This window comes from Tympanuchus pallidicinctus, unplaced genomic scaffold, assembly GCF_026119805.1.
Source record: "Tympanuchus pallidicinctus isolate F22 unplaced genomic scaffold, pur_lepc_1.0 scaffold23, whole genome shotgun sequence".
Taxonomy (NCBI): domain Eukaryota; kingdom Metazoa; phylum Chordata; class Aves; order Galliformes; family Phasianidae; genus Tympanuchus; species Tympanuchus pallidicinctus.
The window spans coordinates 5,957,586-5,970,935 of NW_026294740.1; the positions used below are offsets into that span (position 1 = coordinate 5,957,586).

Sequence of the window (13,350 nt, forward strand, 5' to 3'; positions counted from 1 at the left end):
CCAGTAAAAGCAGGGAAGGAGAGAGGATGTGGAGGATGAGAGCTTGGCAGGTGCAATGGGTGCTGCCCGCTGGGGTTTTGGGTCCCACTGCGTGTGTCACCAAGCATAGCTCCTCAGTGGCGTGTTGAGATGTTGCCTGGCAGGCAGGAGAAGGGAGTGCATCGCTCTGGTGTGGCACTGAGAAGGGCTCGATGCCTTGTGACCTTTTCACAGATGTTTTGTTTTCTCTCAGCTGCTCTATGTGCCCAGGAGGGCTGTTCTGGCTGTGGTCTTCCCCAGGAAAGCCACGGGGTTTCCATGGATCATATCCTCAAAGGCACATCAGCAGCCATCCCTATCAGCAGGAAGGGCAGCACAGAGCTTGGCTGTGTGTTTTGCGGTGCTGCCTCCTTGAATTTCCCCCCTGTGTAGGTGATGTTGCCACCTCTGTCCCTTGTGTCCCTCAGGGTGCAGCCTCTGTGCCCTGGCCCCATCGCCCTGCAATCAGCGTGCAGCCTTGGTTACCCCCAGAGCACTGAGGACTTTTCCCACCATCTCTCTCCACCTTCCACCTCCAGGTCCCATATTCAGGTTGCTCTGCAGAGTTGCTCCAGGAGGGCTGTCCCCATCCCCTTCACCTCCTGCTGTCCCAACCTGATGCTGAGCATCACCCCTTCACCGTCCTCCTTCCTCCCCATCTAAGCAAAGTGTGGTCACCTCTGGCCCCACAGCTCAGCCCCCTCTGCCCCACTGCTGTGTGAACTCAGCCACTGAGCTCATGTTGGTTGAAACCAGATCTGATCATTGAAAAAAAAAAAAAAGAGAAAAGAAATGAATGAAGTGAAGGGGCAGTGAAGGAGGGCTGATCTGAGCTGATGGCTGAATGGTGAGGGGTCAGCTGGCCGAGGCAGAGGAATGCTTGAGCCTTTTCAAGGTCCTTCCCTTCCCTTCCCTTCCCTTCCCTTCCCTTCCCTTCCCTTCCCTTCCCTTCCCTTCCCTTCCCTTCCCTTCCCTTCCCTTCCCTTCCCTTCCCTTCCCTTCCCTTCCCTTCCCTTCCCTTCCCTTCCCTTCCCTTCCCTTCCCTTCCCTTCCCTTCCCTTCCCTTCCCTTTTTTCCCCCTCTTTCATTAGATTTATCATTGAATTTTGGCCTCATGTAGAGATCTGTTCCTCTGGGTGGTCCCTGGTTTGGTGAGACGCTGCCTCACCCCAGCAGCTGGTTTGGTGCTGGCAGATAAACTCCTCTTTGTCTTTCAGCTTGCCAAGTATCCACTCTGCTGAAAAGCCATTTACTGGCAGGCACAGATTTGGGAGAAATGCAAGGCCCCTTCCCACACGGCTCTGACTTCCATACAACCCATGGGAGAGGGGCAGGGGGATTACGTGACCACAAAGCAGCTTTCAAAGTCCCTCTGAGTCTCTTGCCATCCATTCCCAGCTGTTCTTTGAGGGTCATGGAAAAAAAAAAAAACCAACAGCGTTTGTGACCCCTGTCCTGGAAATGAATGTTGCAAAGTGCTGGGAGTGTGGTTGCCAATGGAGGGAGAGGGTGACCTGACCTTCCTCCCCAATCAGGAGGGAGGGCAGGGGGCTCCCCTGGGTGCTGTGCAGGAGGGCAGAGGGCTTGGTGTGCTCCTGCTCAGCCCTTCAGCTCCCATCATCCTTGTTCAGAATGTCTTAGGGACGCGGTCAGTGGGCGCAGAGGGGATGGGTTGCCGGTTGGACTTGACAATCTTAGAGGTCTTTTCCAACCTCAGCGATCTATATGTTGTTTTTGAAGCCTGACCGTGCTCCTGCTGGATGTAGCAATGGGGCAGGCGGGGTCTGCAGAGGGATCAATGGGTCTGGTGGCATGCAGGTCTCTCTGCAGCCCCTGCACGTGGCTGTCCTCCTCTTCCTCCTGCTGCCTCCCACTCCTGCAGCCCTCCCTGTGGCCGGCTCCTCGCCTCCCGCCTCTCTCGTTCTCCCACTGCCATTATTTGCCTTCATAATGAATTTATTGATCTCTGCCGAGAGTAGAAGGACTGGGCTGCACTGAAAGATGCTGCTCGCACCGGCCGTGAATCATAACGATAACTCCGGATGCTAATGAGCCTCTGGCAGCCACGGGCTGCAATCCCAGCTCCCGCCTGCGTCTCTCCCTGCTGTGCTCTGTGCTCCGCAGGGCATGCATTAAATTTAACAATGCGTTTGGCAATAGAAATTCATGCAGCCACTCCCGTTGTTGGGGTCAGTGACACCATGTGCTGCGTGACCCCGCTGTCCCAGCAGAACACCTGCACTTTCTGGCTGTACTCCCCCAGATCTGTACCGTGTCCTTTATGTCTCCCACAGCAAGCCTGAAGCTGGCAGAGAGGCATAAAGCTGTCACTCGGTGCTCTGTGATGGATGGGTGTCATCAGCTCTGACTCATGCAATGGAGATGCAGCGCCCCTGTCTGATCCTGCTTGGGGGGCAGCGCGCTGTGCCCCATCCCCAGGGGAGAGGGATGGCGCTCTCAGGAAGCTCTCATTCCTTTGGCTTACCAGTGGATCCAGATTGACTCCATGCACCGCTGCAGACACTGATGGATGTGTGCTGTGCAGCAGCCAGGCCACGAGGACACACCGCTGGCAGGGCAGTAGCAGGGGGGTAGCAACAGGGACACTGGGTGTATCTGCAGATACACTCCAGATGTGGGTGCCTGTGCCATCGCTGTGCTGCTGCCACAGTGATCCCCACTGGGAGCTTTATCTGAACAAAGTGAAGGGGTTTCTGTGTTGGTTCCACTGCTTCCTGCTGCCTCTTACTGAGAGACACTGAACAGGACTTGCTGCCCCTCTTGCTGTTTCAGATCACATTTTAGGGTCTCTGGGTCTCATCCCTTGCCAGCTCTGCCTACACACCGCCTGCACTGTCACAGTGCAGAGCAACGATGTCCCCATCCCTTACCAGCACTGGGCTGCAGGAAACAGGCATAGATGGGTGGCAGGTGGGGTCAGCCCCATTATTTTAGGGCACGGAACGTGGTTGCCTGTGCATGTCACTGGGGAAGGAAGGTGTGAGCTGATTTTGTTGGTGTTTCTGCAGAGACTGACTGTTCCCATTGCCCAGGGCTCCCTGCTTGTCCCCACACAGGGATAGCCCTGCTGGTGTCCCTTGGCCCTGCCAGCTGTCCCCACCCCATGCACCCTCATCATGGCTCGCTGGGAACCTGGGGCTGTGGGCGGGAGCTTTGTGTGCTCGGTCCTCAGATCCCTCCCTGCTGGCACCTCGTGCCACATCTGCCTTGTTACTGCAGCTAATGAAGGATGCAGGCAATTATGGGGAAAATTGATTAAATCCTAAATCAGAGAGGTTTCTAATGGCCTCGACCTTCCCCAGCTGCAGCAAGGGAGGCTGATCAAAAACTGTTAAAAGATAAGCACTAATGAAGAAGGGTGGTGGTGTGGAACTCAGTGCATCCTGCTGCTACCTATGGTGCAGCACACATTGATGGCACCGGGATGTGCTGAGCACAGAGGATGGGGTTCCTCTGCTTTTGGTGTAAATCCCAATCCCTGGGCTGCTAGGGTTTAATCGTTCCAAGGGAGGGATGCTCATGAGGCTGCTTCAGCCCTGGGATGGGGGGACGGATGATGGTGGATGGGGAGGTGCTTGCTAGGCTGTACTGCAGCAGGGGGAGGAGGTGTGCCGGTCTCTGGGGTGCAGCCCGAGCAGGATGTCAGTGAGCAAGACGTTAATGAGCGAACAGCGGGACTGATGGAGCTGCACACACCGAGCTGAGCGCGGAGTCTCGCTCGGGTGCTGCTCCTCCCTCGGTGCGAGGGGAGGGGACACAGCCTGGGGACACCCCGATGCAGGTACCTGGAGCCCTGTGTGACATGGGGACACAGCACGTGGGTGGCACTCGGTTCGGGGAGGCTCCTAATGGAACAGCCCCTGTCTGTTCAGCTCTTTATTTTTCCCGAGAATCGGGTTAATTCTGCCTTCTTCCTCCGCCACCTCGGTGCTCTCCCACGCCCGCCCGCGCCGCTCCACCCCCACCTTGCCGCGCCCGCCCGCACAGCCGCTGACGGCCCGCCCCCGCCGCACTCCCATTGGCGGAGAGCTCGGAGTGGGCGGGGCGTCGACGGCGACACGTGTGCCGGTACCAGGAAGTGGCGCGGGGCCGCAGCCGGGGTTCGGGGCTGGACGGTGAGTGGGGCCCGGCCGTGCGGGGCTGTGCGGGTCGGGCCGTGCGGGGAAGGGACCTGGAGGTGCCGAAGAGGTTTAGGATTGTGAGAGTCTGTGGGGTTGGGGCCTGGGCGTGAGGGGCTGCGGGCTCCAGCGCTTTGGGTCTGGGGGTTTCAGACCTCCGGCCTTGGCTGGCGGCTGTGGGCCTGGAGCGCGGAGGGCTGGCAGCCGGTTCGTGGGGTGTGGAGGGGGACGTTGTGGGGGCTGTGGGGCTCCGCAGGCGCTGGGGACACAGGTAGGGAAGTTGGGGATGTCCTTCTGCTTGGGGCCGGGTAGTTGACCGCGCTGGGGCAAGGCTGACACCTGCTGGGAGCTGGGAGGGCACTCTGAGCCCCCCGAGGGGGAAAAAAGAGACAAAGGTGTGTGTGTAAAAATATATGTTTATCCCTATATGCCTGTATTCTTAGCGAGCCTGTCTGTTACAAAGTAGTGCTGCTCCCAGGTGTGCAATAATCCCCTCCTGGCTGTCTGTAGCCACTAGCTGTGGGTTTTGAGCCATGCTGTGTTGCCCATTCCAGGGATGATTCTTTTCCTGCTGTCCTGGTTGTGCCATAAGGATGTTTGTCTTTGTGATGCCTGTAGGATGGGTTTTTGGCACAAAGAAGTGGGGTGTGAGGTTTGTGTCTGGGAGCTGCCAGGGGATGTGGGCCAAGCTGTGCTCAGTGAGGTGTTAGGTTGATCCCTGTGTTCTTCCTGCTCCTCAACGTGCACGTGAGGTCATGCTGGAAGAGCTTGCGTGGGAGCTGGGCTCGTGCTTGCTCCAAGCAAAACACCCTCCAGACTTGGGAGATGCTCCAGTGGGTGGAGGATGCCATTCCCTGCCTGGATAGGGCTTCTGCTCCCTGGGTCTGAGCCCAGCGTTGGCTGTGTGTAGGGTTGGACCTGCCTGTAATCTCTCCTCTATGTTTGGGTTAAATTGCAACAAGAAACGCAGAGATCGAGGGCACACAGCTCAGTGAGCTCTGTCCCTTGAGTGAGGGGCTGAGCTCCCCCATCAGCCAGGCAGTGACACGTGGGTTGTCCCACATCCTTACACTGCAGGCTTCTCCTGATCCTCCCTGTCTTTTCTAGGCTGCCACTCCCTGTGCACTCAGCATGATCCCAGGGCAGGGCCCGGTGCTGCAGGCGGTGCTGGGGACCCTCCTCACCTGGGGGCTGACAGCTGCTGGCTCAGCACTGGTGTTCATCTTCTCCAGCGGGCAGGTGAGTACTGGGCAAGGGCTGCACTCGGCTCACAGGCAGCTTTGGCAGTTGGAACCTGAGCAGAAGGGACTTTATTTTGGCCCTGAGTGGTCCTTGGGCTGGCGGGGAAAGAATCCAGCTTGTTCCTCTCCTGTGTGCCAGCACAACAAAGGAGGAAATGAAATTCTCAACCCTGGGCTGCGGTGTTGGGGGCAGAGCAATGGGCTTTTTCCCCTCTGCTGTGTGATGCTCAGAATAAGCAGAGCTCTAATCTTTAAGTTATTTCATATTCCAAAATTGGAGACCCCACCCCCCGCTGTTGTGTTCAGAATTGCTGTGATGGATTTATTATTTATGTCTCTCTCTTGTGATGATTTATTCAGGAGCGCGCTGCAAAGTGAGATTCCCTTTGCAGCAGCACGCTGCTTTTCTTCTTGGGGGAGGGCAGTGTGCTAAAGGAGAAAAACTGCTGTGGGTGAAGCAGGCAGGGTACGTGCTGGGCTACAGACTAATGGCTTTGTTTGTAGCAGCACGTTGGTAGAGGAGTAAAGACCTTCAAGGGAGGGGAGATGAATGGCAGTGGTGTACAAATGGCTTCTAGTTTGCCCCCTACATCCTTGGGGTGATCACAGGGCAGCATTGGTGAGTTGGCACGTGAAGTTGTTGCCAGGACAGCCCTCAGGCTCTGGGTGACACTGGAGGAGACACCTCTGCTCCAGGAGGGTGGCTGCAGGGCTGGATACTGAAGCACTGCATGTTGTATGACAGCGTGGCAATTGCTTGGGTTGCAAAAATGGGAAGAAGAAGAAAGTCACCTTAGTGTGACACCAGCACAGCTGCCTCCTCTCCATGTGTCTTTGTGGTGTGGCTGCACTCTGCCTGTTGTGCCCTTAGTAAATGCTGTGCTTTGTGTTCGTTTTCTTGTTTCAGAGGCGGATCCTGGATGGGAGCCTGGGCTTTGCTGCAGGGGTAAGTGCTGCATCCTCGTCCTGCTCACTGCCTCCATGTGTTTCCTCATGCTGACATCTCTGCTGCTTCTCTGTACATCGTTTGGTTACTTGCTGCTGTTAGCATCCCTTGGTGCTTACCTGCTGCTCTGGTGTGGCAGCAGAGGGGCATGGTGCAGTGCTGGCTGGGGGCACGAGGGTGCCAGCTTTGGAGTTATGCTCTTCTCACCTCCTTGGGCTCCTGAATTCTTTGTCCTGGAGCAGTTCAGTTGGACTGGAGAGCTCTTGTCCTGCAGGCTAGTGTGCATAACTCGCTTCTTGCTGTCCTGCTGAGCTAGAGTGCTTAAAATCCTGGAGAATAAAGGCAGTGAAGCCTAAATCAAGGGCATACAGTAAACGTAGTGCTCACTAGGTCTTGAAGGAAGAGGTGAAACTGTGGCATCAATTGTGGTTTGATGTTGTGCTGGGGCTTGTGGATGTAGAATGTCTCCCACTGCCCAGACTCTGGGGTGTTTATGAGCAAGTGGAGGCTCATTCAGACTCAATAAATCACATTTGTTTTCTATGTCTGAGAGCTGTAGATGTTCTCTGGCTGCCGGTGCTTGGTGGACGGCGCTGCTTTTCCCTGCAGTGCTGGTGTGTCTTGGCGACCTGCTGAAACACCAACCTGTCAGCACCTGAAGGCTTTAGGAAGGCACATCAACCCTGGTAGGAAGCCCTGAGGAATGCTCTTGGCATCGTTGGGATGTGCTGTGGGAGCTGGCTGTAAAGAAGGATTTCAGGAGTGGTTTGGCTGTGGGTGTCTGGACTTCCCACATGCTGTCAGATCCATTGCTGTGTTAGCATAGGTTGGATGCAGCTTCTTGCTGCCCAGTCCAGTGCTGCCTCCTTCTGCCCAGTGCATTCCTAGTGTCCTTGGACACAGAGCAAAGGGCTCAGCCAGAGCCCTCTCTCTCACTGTGTCCTGGCTCTGTTATCTGGCACCTGCAGCGAGGAAGATGCTGCCAGGTTACAGGATGAAGCAGGAGCCTGTCTGTTGCACAGCGTGTAACTGCTAGCACTGATGCTGTGTGTCGAGCAGGACTCTTTGCTATGTGTGTATTCCACTGCAGCCCTGTTGATCAAGGTGAAGTTTGTTTACAGCCCTGGAGATCACAAGCTTTCCTCTGTTCCAAATGCTTGAGTCAAACCCAGCTGCACTGGGGTCAGGAGGAGCTGCACCCATGCCTAGGCAGGTAAGGTGAAGCTCTGCAGAACTTGGTTTGCTTCCTATCAGGTTTTTCTGGAACATATCAGTGACCTGCTAGTGATGTGAATAATTCAGGTAGTCTGTTGCAACAAATTCTTGGGTCATCCTTTATAAATTAATCACTTGTTTTAGGAATTGCCTGTTCTGGAGCTTGGCTCCAGTGCTTGATTTCTGAGCTGCCTTGTTCCTACGAGCAGCTCATCTGCAAGTCAGGGAGGTGCTGCCAGGTGCTTCCTGCTGTCTCCATCCCGTTCAGCTGTGGCACTTCTGTCCCCATCTGAGGAGGTACCAGGATGTGCTATGGGTGCTGCTGCCTTCTGGCAGCTGCTCTGTTAGCTCCAGTGCTGTCACTGAGTCATCCCTGCGTGGCAGAGGTGTGGCTCAGCTGCAGAGCAGATGTCCTACAAACACTGGCTGTTCCACGGCTTTCTTGCATTTGCTGGGAGCAGGGAAGGGAAATCTTCCTGAGAGCACTGCAGTGTCTGAGGGGGAACACCATCAGGACATGGATGGGCTGCAGGGTCCTGCTGCTGGAAGCATTGCTACCAGCTGTGACTCGTGGCTGTTTATGGATTGCTGGTTCTGGTGAGCTGCCCATGCCAAGCATGAGCTGTGCAGCCCTGCTCTGATGCCAGCGGCCCCTGGGGAGGAGGTGATGGTAGCAATGCACCTTTTGGGAGCAGCTCTGCATCCTAGGACTGAGTGCTTGGGCAGCACTGACGTGGCAGAAACACTGGAGCTTGGATCTTTGTCCTTTCTGTTAGATTTGTTCCAGATGTGCCCGTTGCACTCTGCCTTTTGTCTGCTAAGGGACCAAAGTGCCTCCTTCCAGAGGCTGCACTTAACCCCACACCTTTAAACTGCCCCCATGCCAGTGAGGGTTACCCCAAGTAACAGAACCCCATCCAAGTCCCAGCCAGGCTTTGCTCCTTGCAGCTGGGCAGTGCTGTAAGCCCCTTTCTGGCCACGCTGGTGCCCTTCCAGCAGAGGACAGCAGGCAGTCCGTGGGTGCTCTGTGCATCCTGACTGTGGGGAGGAAGAGCAGGATGTGAGCAGCCTGTTCTGAAAGCTGTTTGTGCCGTTCTCTCTCTTCTGCTCTGAAAAAAACGTTTCTTCAGACAGTGATCAGGGACTACTTCTGCTGTAAGGAATTTCTGCTAAACGCCGTCTCTTTGATGTAAATCTCCTGCCAATATATGCAGGCTGTGTCTCCGAGTGCTGGAATAGAGAAAGAACTGAATTTATCTGTGGTGCGAGCTCTGAAATCTGGGCTGTTGGGTTTCTCTGCATTCCCCTGTGCTCTGCTGGAGCCAGCAAACCTCCTCGCCCCGTGTGCTGCATGGCTTCTAACTGCACCGCTTTGGTGCTCAGCTCCATGTCCCTGGAGCCACTGATAGGGCTGCTGGGGTCTGTGCCGTGCTCTCCAGGGCCAGGTTTGCTTATGAGATGGGTCACAGCAGTAATTCTGTCCTGCTGGTAACAATTTCCCTGCCTGCGTCTTGGGAGCCTTCGTTGTGAAGTATTGAGGATGAAGTCAAGACTTCTCTGCCACTGCTGGCTGAGCCAGGAGGTCAGGGATGGGGACACTCGAGGTGGATGATCCGGTGTGGCTGGGGACCTGGGGAGCCACAGCTCGCCCTGCAGGTCCACCTCTGCTCTGGGGGGAGCGGGTGCAAGCTGGAGCCTGTGCTCACATTACTGTGCTGCCCCGAGCTGGGGCATAGCCACAAAGTGAAGCACGTTGGCTTCACCCCTTCGGTGTGGCTGTCTGTGCTGGGTGGCACGTGTGGAGGTGCAGTGAAGGGGATGCTTGGCTGCTTCCACCCCATTGCTGCTGAGCACCTGGCTGTTTGTCTGCCTCAGTTCCCTCCATGCAAACCATGGATAACAGTGGGTTGGGCACGCAGAGGCGGTGCGTTTCCATGGAGACCAGGCTTTGCTTATTGGGGCAGCTGATGTGGAATTCTGGCTTTTCTCTTAAATCTTCAACCAGACCTTTTTTTCTGAAACGTCCCCTGTTATCTCAGCGTTGTCCTGGAGGTGCTGTGCTATCTGAACATCAAGGGGCTGATGCCCATATGAATGCTAGCAGTCCTCATCCCCTGCGTGGCTGTTCCTTTTATTGGGCTGCAGTTTGATTTCTTTTGTCCCAGGTGAAGCAGAAAAATCATGAAGACGTGCTCTTTACGCTGTACCAGATGAGTCTGGCAATGAATATTCCCTTTCAGTGCTGCTTAAAACAGCATGGGTAATTTACACAGGTCTGCTGAGGCTGCTTCTTGTTGCTGGAGCCTTAATGAAGTCAGGCACGGAAGTCCACTGGGGAAGCGTCCTGCCAATCTCCTGCCTTGCAGTTCTCTTTCCTGTTTTGTTGGGGGGAATCTCCCTTCGGGTCCTCCCATCCGTGTGCCATTCATGGGGCTGCTTCCTCCGAAGCTGTGCTCCCACTACAGAAGCACGATGCCAAGAAGAATCCTGCAGAGAATGCTTTAACTTTGACACGAGTGTGGTTTCGGGTGGCTGTGCCCAGCTGTGGCCCTGTGGCACCCTGCTTGGGCTGGGGAGGGGAAGTGCAGAGCTGGGGCTGCAGTGTTCTGGGGAGCTTTGGGGGCTGAGTCCTCCCCTGGATGGAGATGCTGGTGCTGGTGGGGAGCTGGCAGTGTTATTGTGGTTGTGGACTGGCACGTTTTGGGCTGTTTCCCATCGTTAGGAGGAAACAGGTCTGGCTTCACTCATTTTCCCTGGTGCCAGGCTGTCCTGGTATGAGGCAATCAGGTTCTGAGCCCACAGGAACCCCTGCTTTTTAGAGCTCAATCTTGTATCAGCTCAATTTCGGCTGTGGAGAAGTCTTGCACTGCTGCTATGGAGGTACAAAGCAAGGGAATGAAACCAAACCAACCCTACACATGTGTTCCATGCTCCTGGCTGAGAAGACCTGCTGTATCTGGATGTGCTGGCTGCTATAAGGAAAAGCTGGGCTCCCTGCAGCCTGGGGGTGCTTTAGGTGCAAAACTGCCTTCTGCTGGGCCTCCTCCTCCCCATCCTCCCTTTGTTTTCCCAAAGCTGGTGGCTTTATGGTGTTGTTGCAGCTCAGCTCCAGAGCACGAAGGCTCTGCTGAGGGTTTGGCAGGAGCTGTGCGTGCCTGTGCCAGCCTGGTGCTGGGCTCCTGCTCCTGTTGGAGCTGAGCAGACCGCTATGCACTGCCAGCAAATGCAGTGGGAAGGCTTTGTGCAGAACTTGTCCTCTGTGGGAATGGCTTCGTGCTCTATTGATCTGAGCTGGATGCAGGCAGGGCTTTCTCTTGAGTGCACGGTGCATGCTGGAAGGGGAGATCATGCTCTCTTATTTTTGCTTTAGGTGCTTCTTGTCCTGTAATGCTGTGGTGGTTGTATTCTGTCTCTATGGGGGGGATCCTGGGCTCTGTGCAGCCATAACCACTGTGTGCCAAAGGAGAGGATTGGTGACCATGGGAGTAGGATGGGAGGTCATCTGAATGTCCCACGACTGAAATACCACTGCCATTCTTTCTAGGGCGGCTGTAGAGGTTCACTGTCATGCTGACAACCTGGGCACAGAAATGAATCCCTTCTCCTTCCTGAGCAAACCCAACCTCTCAGTGCAGCCCAGCGCTGCTCCTTGAGCGTGGTGAGGTTTGGGCAGCTTAAAGCTGTGCCTTGCTCCTCTGGGGGCTGCACGTAGCAAGGCTGGGGGAGCTCTGATGCTGACTTCAGTGGTAATGGGATTTGGAGGCTCAGCTGTGTCAGCCCTCTGCTGCACGTGGGGAATGATATCTTAACATAAGATGACAATATAATTCTGCAAAGCCTTTCCCAGTGTTTCCATGTTGGGGTGTGTTGTTGTTTTTTTAAAGGAGGTGGCATTTGAAATATGAAGTTTGACAGCTGTGGTTAAGTCTGACATGACAGCCTGCTTTCTTCTTACTCATAGAGAGCTGAGATTTACACAATCCCTCAGGGACTGGTATCTACAGCAATAGGCATCTCACTCCTTCTATAAAAATGATTTAAAGTGGGGTAATTCATTACACACCTCTGTTCTGCAGGAGGATGCTCATACAGCAAGAGCAAGCTGGGCAGAACCTCCTCTGAACACCATGCAGCTGGCAGAGCATCCCATAGATCCTGTGGGGTGGAGAGCAGCATCCCACAGCATCCCCACTGGTGGAGGATGGAGACCCTGGAAAGATTGCTCCCCCATGGTCTCTGTTCTCATCCCAGTGACACAGACCCATCTGTGCTGTGGGAACAGTGGGCATCCAGCTGCTGCCTTTGCTACCTCTGCTTCACATCTCTTCCCTGCCCCCCTGTATTAAGCCTGGCTTTTGGATAGAAACTAAATAATCATTGAGCCCAATGGGGTCATTCCCCAGTGCTGGTCCCAGGTGAGCTGCAGCGTTGTTGCTGGGGCTGGGCTGGTGATTTCCAATTAACCCAGCCCAGTGCGTCATGCAGCAAAGCAGAGGAAGAGATAAGGGGATAAAATACACATTGGTGATAGGTTCTTTAGTATAAGCTGGTGGAAGCGGTGCCTTGCTTGGCTTTCTGTTCTCTAATCTGGGAAACACCCAGAGCAACCTGCCCTGCTCTGGGCTCGGTTGGAAAAACCCCACAGGTCCCAAATTCTATTTTTCTGGGATAGTTCCTTCTCCTTTCCAGGTGCTGCTGCTAAGCACTAAGCAATGCACAGAGCTCTGCTGGGATCTGTGCCCAGAGCAGGCAGTGCCTGGGTGCTCCCCAGGGATAAGGGAGGTTTTCCTGCTCTGCAGCTGCTGAATTCCCCAGAAAATTCCCCTAACCATCTCATGTGCTTCGCTCACTGTTTTAGGCTTGAGACAACAAAAACACTCCTGGTTCATACTGATGGAAAATCCTTCCTTCTCCATCCTTGAGTTGGGCTGGGATGCTGGGTACGGTGGTGGGGCTGGGTTACAGTGGCCACACTGCTTGCGTGGCCGAGCGCATCGATGCCCATGGGGACTTCGTTTCTCAGCCTATGGGAGCAGAGCAGCGTGGTCCCCATGCTCTCACCACTCACCTTCTGTCTCCTAGGTCATGCTGGCTGCCTCCTACTGGTCCCTCCTGGCCCCGGCTATTGAGATGGCCGAGCACTCTGGCAGCTTTGGAGCCTTCGCTTTCGTCCCCGTGGCCGTGGGCTTTGCTCTGGGAGCAGCTTTTGTTTTCTTTGCTGACCTCCTCATCCCGGTGCTGGTAAGTGCACTCCTGCCTGCTGCACACCATGGGGCTGACCCAGCGCTGCAGCCACAGCTGGTGCCAGTGTGCTCTGGGGTTGCTGTTTGGGGTAGAAACGTGTTCCTAACCTCAGTGTAACATGTTTCCTGTTTCCTGCAGTGTGGGGTTCGTGGAGCTGAGCTCACAGCAGGCTGTGGGGTGGGTGCAGGAGTTGTGCACAGACAGCAGTGGAGCAATGCTGTTGGATCTGCTGGTAGTCCCAGGCCACAAAAACTCATGTACTTTTGCATCCTCTGTGCTTCCTTTGGATTCCACTGTGACAGAAGCCAGATACAGGCTGTTTTCTATCACAGATCTAATGAAACTCTCTTTTCCCCAAGACTCTGTGGCTCTGCCTGTGCTGAATGCAGCTTTGGGCTGTCTGTGCTCTTTCCTTTTTGCTTCCTTTATTTTCCACGCTTCTGCTTTTGTTCTTTTCACTGGCAACACTTCACAAACAGCTCAGGTGTGACCTTCTGTTTCAGCCCAGAGGTTTAATTTGCAGAGCTGCCAGCCCTCTCAGCATCTC

At 55.0% G+C, this 13,350-nt stretch overlaps 1 protein-coding gene across 1 annotated transcript in view; it reads left to right on the top strand.

The window, feature by feature from the left end:
- The first annotated feature begins 3,814 nt into the window (after positions 1 to 3,814).
- The window catches only part of SLC39A11 (solute carrier family 39 member 11), a 60,019-nt gene continuing 50,483 nt past the window's right edge, over positions 3,815 to 13,350 (top strand). Inside the window, exons 1-5 of the mRNA XM_052688271.1 lie at positions 3,815 to 3,820; positions 3,912 to 4,154; positions 5,265 to 5,396; positions 6,306 to 6,344; positions 12,642 to 12,800. Coding sequence (XP_052544231.1) covers positions 3,815 to 3,820; positions 3,912 to 4,154; positions 5,265 to 5,396; positions 6,306 to 6,344; positions 12,642 to 12,800 — 579 coding nt within the window. The remainder of the gene's footprint in view (positions 3,821 to 3,911; positions 4,155 to 5,264; positions 5,397 to 6,305; positions 6,345 to 12,641; positions 12,801 to 13,350) is intronic.